This window comes from Cyclopterus lumpus, chromosome 6 (assembly GCF_009769545.1).
Source record: "Cyclopterus lumpus isolate fCycLum1 chromosome 6, fCycLum1.pri, whole genome shotgun sequence".
Taxonomy (NCBI): domain Eukaryota; kingdom Metazoa; phylum Chordata; class Actinopteri; order Perciformes; family Cyclopteridae; genus Cyclopterus; species Cyclopterus lumpus.
The window spans coordinates 22538882-22545592 of NC_046971.1; the positions used below are offsets into that span (position 1 = coordinate 22538882).

The 6711-nt window shown below is 45.9% G+C and overlaps 1 protein-coding gene across 1 annotated transcript in view; it reads right to left on the minus strand.

Moving 5' to 3' along the window:
* kiaa1549la (KIAA1549-like a) overlaps window positions 1-3575 on the minus strand; it is a 78672-nt gene extending 75097 nt beyond the window's left edge. Inside the window, exon 1 of the mRNA XM_034535509.1 lies at window positions 3225-3575. Coding sequence (XP_034391400.1) covers window positions 3225-3474 — 250 coding nt within the window. The 5' untranslated portion in view covers window positions 3475-3575. The remainder of the gene's footprint in view (window positions 1-3224) is intronic.
* Window positions 3576-6711: the final 3136 nt, after the last annotated feature.

Consider the following 6711-nt stretch of genomic DNA (forward strand, 5'->3'; position numbering starts at 1 on the left):
ATGTGATTATTTATCAGGACGTCATTTTGTTGTCTTTCGTGGCCATACAGTCAGACTATTCAGGGGGAAAAAAACAACAACCCAAAAACAGAAAAGCTCCCTTGGCTCCCTTTCCGTTCCACTTTGTTCCAGATTTACGAGAGGACGGCCACGAGAAGAAAAGACAATCTACTATCTCTTGTTCATTTTGAACAAATTAGTTCCTGGCTGCGGCCCAATCCTTTTAATCTTCCTTTCTTCCCCAGAGCACTCTCTGGACAACTCTGGCATACGTCTAAACTACGGCGAGAAATGCCGCCGTGCCACCGGTTGGACTTGAAGTGTTCGTAAAAAGACATTTGAGTACGGGAAGAGGTGGAGGGAGGTGGGGGTGAGGGGATGGGGGGAGCTGGGGTCACGAACACAGATGGCGTTTTGATTCGAAGAAACCGAGAGTTTTAAATGGCAACGAATCTTCCAGTGCGTTCAGCGTGTGTCATCCGACGCTGATTATCAGGCATTATCAAGACTGGAACCTGGCACTTACTCAGATGTTATTTCAATCCCTGACTGACAAACGCAGTCACCCACTGTGAGAAAAGTACTAGCTGCAGATCTGTTCCCATGGTAACACGGACCAACAGATCTCGCTATTGACTGAGGATGAAGATCTCTGTAAACCTATCGGTGGGAAAAAAAACACCTACACACACACACACACACACATACTGTATGTGCCGGCAGACTCTTGCGGCTCACACACACACACACACACACACACGCATCCATAACACACGCACACACCGGCTAGGCGTCAGCCTCCAAAACATCCTCTCTTTTTTGTAGTTGTTGTTATAAATGGAGACGGAGAAAACAATACAATAGAAAGGTTTTCACTCTAAAGGGCCTGAAACGGCTGAATGCTTCAGTAACGGGGAGAAAGTCAAACCTCCCCGAGCCGTGCCATGGAAGGGCTTGCTCTTAAGTGGCACAGCAGCATGATATACGAGGGCATGTGTGTGTGTGTGTGTGTGTGTGTGTGTGTGTGTGTGTGTGGGCGGTTTGCTCAGATTTAACTGGGGCAGGATGGGCAGATGAACTGTCTTTTTAAAAAAAATTTAAAATGTTATCCCAAACCATTTTGTCAGTCGTCTCTCAGCGTTCTGTATCGCTGCTTTCATTTGCTCATTTTTAATACGCTTCCTTCAGAATCACACAACCCCTGTGTAGTGGCGGCGTCTAAGTGTGTGAGTGTGTGTGTGTGTGTGTGTTTTCCCAATCGCCGTTTACCAATCTCGAGAGTCAGTAGGAAAGATTGCCCGTTATCAAATAATGAAAAGAAGGTCAGGAAAGCAAAGCGAGCAGCCAGTGATGTGTGAGTGTGTTGCCATGTTACTCGGCCGGTCCTTCGAAAAAAAATGAATAAATAAGCACCAACTATCCGGAGCGTTTGTATGGAGGCAGGGGACATTGTCGTGTGGCGCCAAATTATGTCTCCCTCCGAAAGTATTATTGGGTTATTGGTCATCCATGAAAGCAAATTATTAATATGGGCTTTTGAAATATTCCCTCATGAATAGATTTGAAGGTACATCCAGGCAGAGGAGAAGAAACCTGAGAGCTACTCATCACTTCATTGCCACTGCATAACACTTATGAAATATGATGTTTAGCAAACATGAGCATATTAACTTAAATGTGATGTTGACGGATAGGAGAATGTTTTTTATCATCTTTATATTATTATTATTTGTATGTCGACAGCTGAGGTATGTACAGACTATAATGTTGTGTTGTTTTGGTTTTATTGGATCATTAAAATGTGGGGAAATAATTATAAAAAAAGAGATAATCTAAAAAATCTTTGAGTGCCATGCATGTCTCACACTGAAGACCTTTCCAGAAAGAAAAGTCCCCAAAAAAAGAAAACTCCTGAAAAGAGACATTTGACATTTTGGGTTTTTTCAAATGTCATCTTCAGTGCAGCCGGCGCCACCATTGAAATTGAAGAAAAAGAAGGAAAAAAATCATATATTTGAGAGAATTGATCTTTGATAGCAAGTTCCATCAATGGATTCCAAGTGAATGTATTTACATCTCGACTTTATGGATTTCTGATTCTTGTAAAGGGCGTTTTATTGAACATTTATTACAACTGAATTTACACTTGGTTTTAATTTGTTTTCCAGAAAGTGTGAAAATATTTTTTTTAATGAAAGCAAACTTGCCAATACAGTCATGGCCTCCTCTGAAGTTAAACCGAATGACAGCGATGCCTCAACGTTTATGGTGGTTGAGGTCTAAGCAGCCATAAAGCTCAGTTAAGCCCCTTATGGTGCTTTAAAAAAACACACACACACACATTATAAACTTTTTCCTTTAATAAAAAACGAAATAACATTTTTAAAAACGCAAAACATTTTTTTTTTAAAGGGAACAAACATACACATTTGTTTTTTGTTGTCTATATTATATTTAACAATTTAATGTTTACTAAAATATAAAAAATGCCCTGTCCTCTTTAAGCAGTTATGCCTGAGATATGGAACCATATCGACTGCTACTATTTTTATGTTTTCCTCGGGTGGCCGTAAAGACGCGGGGACCATCAATTATTGATCTGTGGCCGACTATGAAAACGTCCCATATGGATCTGGTTCGAGGTTGACGAAAGCGGGGCTCAAGGCTCCACGAAGGAATGGATGAAAAAGTTTCCTCGTTTAATGCAAAGAATCGTGCGCGCTGTGGCGGCGGATCGTCTTTTGTCGTGGGGGGGGGTGGGGGGGGGGGGGGGGGTGTAGGGGAGTGGGGGTCGTGACATCGGTGGTTAGGGGCCCGAGTGCTACAACACAGATTACAAAAAAATACCAAAATAATGAATGCACGGACGTGTATTAAGGGGCCGTCAGAACATCCATCCCAGCATCCAAGCACGCGCATCACACATGACATCCACATCGTCTTACACAACACGGCTGCTGCTCCAGCGCCTATAGCAGCTCCACCAAACAAGAGTGTGATGACATCTCCTCATGAACTGGCTAATAAAATAACTGCTTTATTCATATGCTGAATCAAGCCGGATTGAGACTGGAACGGGACTCATGTCACGTGTCTTTGTGTGTGTGTGTGTGTGTGTGTGTGTGTGTGTGTGTGTGTGTTTTGTGTATAATGATAAGGAATACAGGAGTGCTCTTACAGGTTGGATCATTTAAAGATAAAAAAAACACGCATCGCTTTCTTACCGTCGGCGGCCAAGGAGCTCTGCAGCATCAGCACCAGCACCGCGCTGACGGCCACCAACCGCCGGGCCGGCATCCCGTCCGGCGCGCGCGTCCTCTGCCCGTTCATCGGCGAACAGACGGCCGCGGTGCCCGCCACAGGGATGCATGCCGTCGGCGAGGAGGAGCGGCGGTCCCCCGTCTTATTTACCCCTGCGACCCCGGGGCCACTGCCGCCGCCGCCGCCGGAGAGGAGCGCATGTTTTGGAGCCATTGGTCAACCAATTAATCCCGAGCGGAGAACGTCTAACGGCGCCGCTGCGGTGAAAGGCATCCGATCAACCTGCCCCCGGTGCGGACAAGCGGGGATCCGCTCTCCATGAGCCCGCTGGGGGGAGGGGGGTGGCTGCGGGGATCGACAAGCAAACAAAGAGGATTTATAAATTATTATTATTTGTGCTTGTATTGTTCCCTTCGCGTCTCCCCGTTTCTGTTTCTGTGCGTGGAGTCCGATGTCCCTCCTGCGACCGCAGAGCGCTCTTCTCCTCCGCCTGGCTGCTGCGTCAAGACGCAGATGCGATACCGGAATCCAGCTCGTGCCCGCCTTCAAAATAAAAGCGTTGCATTTGTCTGGGAGTGGATTTGGGTTGCAGTGGATAAAGGGGCACGCCACTGCTCACTTCACAGTGAAGTCTGTTCATTTCAATTCAGTTTATTTTGTATAGCCCAATATCACAAATTACGAATTTGCCTCAGAAGGCTTTACAATTCAATTTCAATTCAGTTTATTTTGTATAGCCCAATATCACAAATTTGCCTCAGAGGGCTTTACAATCTGTACACATACGACATCCCTGTCCCATGACCTCACATCGGATCAGGAAAAACTCACAGGGAAAAAAGGGAAGAAACCTTCAGGAGAGCAACAGAGGAGGATCCCTCTCCCCAGATGGACAGAAGCAATAGATGTCATGTGTACAGAATGAACAGCATTTACAAAGTTACATAAACACATTACATGAATATGACAATGTATGAATGGAACTCCAATCCATGAAACAGAAGGAGGTAGAGAGGAGGGGGCGGGGCATCAGCAGGGCCAACGCGGGAGGCCGGCTCACCAGGCATCAGACACCTCCAGGTCCAATGGACCCTATGAGACGTGAAGTCACAACGACTCCGGGGAGGGAGCAGAGTTAATAAGGTGCAATGGAGAGATGTAAATGTATCCATAAGGAGAGAGAGAAGAGGAGAGAGGTGCTCAGTGTATCCTAAAACATCCCCCAGCAGCCTATAAGCCTATAGCAGCATATCAAGGGGCTGGACCAGGGCAAACCTGATTCAGCCCTAACTATAAGCACTATTAAACAGGAAAGTCTTCTGTTCAGTATAAGTAGCCAACCAGGCCTAAACAAAACCCTGCTTGTATAATGCAAGGACGGAGTTATAATATATATTATAATTCAATGTTCTCAAAATATCCCCGTGGTAAATTAATAGACATAAATAGATAGTAAATGGCCCCAGCTTGACAGCTGTAGGTGAGTAGAGGGACCGGAGGCCGTCTGTGTCTATTTCATTACTTTCAAATGTGTCAACAAATGGGGTTATGCGAGTGTGACGTCGGCTTCATCACTGCCGATCATGATCGTTTATTGAAGTGTATGAAAAGAGAGGGTTATTATGGTGTGTGGAGACTCCACATTGCCTATAATAAAGCGGTTCCAAACTGGGGGGGGGGGCTTCACTTCCCTTAACTTATCATTCTGCCATGATCACGTGAGATCACGTGATGATCACGTTCAGCGGGTTGGGGTCGTCCTACAGATACAATAATATAATAATTCATATTATTCCCTAATGCAAACGGTCCAAGATGTCTGTAGCATCCATTTCGAAGCTAGAGCGCGAGTCTCTCTGTGTTTCCACGCAGAGTGTTAATATAAAGGGGCTTTCGATCCTTTAGTGGCAAGACAGTGAACTTTGTTTTCACGGGTAAATTACCTAACTTCCGGTCTTGTCTTGGCTAGCCGCAGCTAGCTTGACGAAAGCTTCTGAGCAGGTAGAAAACGGCTCGCGCGGCGCGTTCTGGTGTAATTATGGGGAAATGACAGCGAACAGCCGGGGCACAGCGGGCCGGCTAACAAATGTAAATAAATACAAACAACGACTCGCTTGTGCCTCTTTTTCGCCTGTAATGGTGCGTGCGGCTACATCAGTAAAAGGACCGACACACATCGATGCCACAGCGCTGCTCTGCTGTGCCGCTTTGGCAGACCTGAGATCAGCAGGAGGCAGGCGGCCCCTGGTGGGCGGAGTCCACGCTGCCTGTGCGCACGGTCCCTGGAGCGGGACGGCATCCACGCAGCGGAAGGGGGAGCAGTCCGGCGAGGGTCGTGGCTGCCGAGGCCCTGACTCTTCTAAAGTGACATTTACTAATATATTAACACAATATCGGAGCGTAAATCACCATTCAACTGGCAGCTTGCACATTGACTACTGATTGATTTTTTATACATATTTCATATCAGCATTCTTTACACACACACACATATATGTACATATTTGATTCCACCAATGTGCCATTGCAATTCATACTCGTTCAATACAAATAGGCTATAAAGCCTACTGTAGCGTATGCATGGTCTTACCTTCACTTGTCAATGAGGTCTATTCGTCCATCCTTCTGGACACAAATATCTATGACTTGTTAAATTCCTCTTTTCTTCTTTTAGTTTTAAAAGTGTAGAAGCAACAAGCATAAAACCCGACCCGGGGGCTCTCGCACGCCCCCTTCCTTGAGGCAGAGGTACTGTTTCTCCAGCCCTTTGTGCTTTTCCACTAGGGGTTTAAAGTCAATCAGCATGACTAAATAAGTTCTACACATACGTGAAATACACTACCGATTCGATGGAAAGAAAGGACGTTTAATTAAAGTGTAGCACGAGAAAGCAAAAGGCACACGCTCGACCCAGTCTGTGAGGGATTGCACAATCTGAGATGAGGCACAGCTCGTCGCCGCCTCACGTGTCTCCTCCTTGTTCATTTGATCATCATGTTTTTCACTTCAGGTATATTCATCTCTAGACCCGTTGTCATAGAGTCCAGGAACAAGTGTTGGTGAGAAACAGCGCTAGATGGTTGTCTGGAGGACTTCCACCAAAGTGGAACTCGACATGGTGACCTTCTGGTGAGGAAAAGGGGTTTTATGTCCGTTGTGCTTCAAATTCAACTTTGTTCTCATGGACAATGTTGTGTTTGCATGTTTCCTATTAAAACCACTGCGCACCGCAGTAATAACACGCCTCTTGTAAATACACTGTTTCACTCAGTTGTCACGTCATAGTTGTGTCTTTGAGTACATTTAAGGCATTGGCAATCGCATGTAGCCTTCGTAGGCATGAAGTCTCCCGCTTAGCAAACCACCAGCTGACCAGAGAGAGCTAGTTTAGCCGTTAGCAGCTGGTAGGGGTCAGGTTGCAACCTGCGGTTCGAATGAAGCCGATGCGGA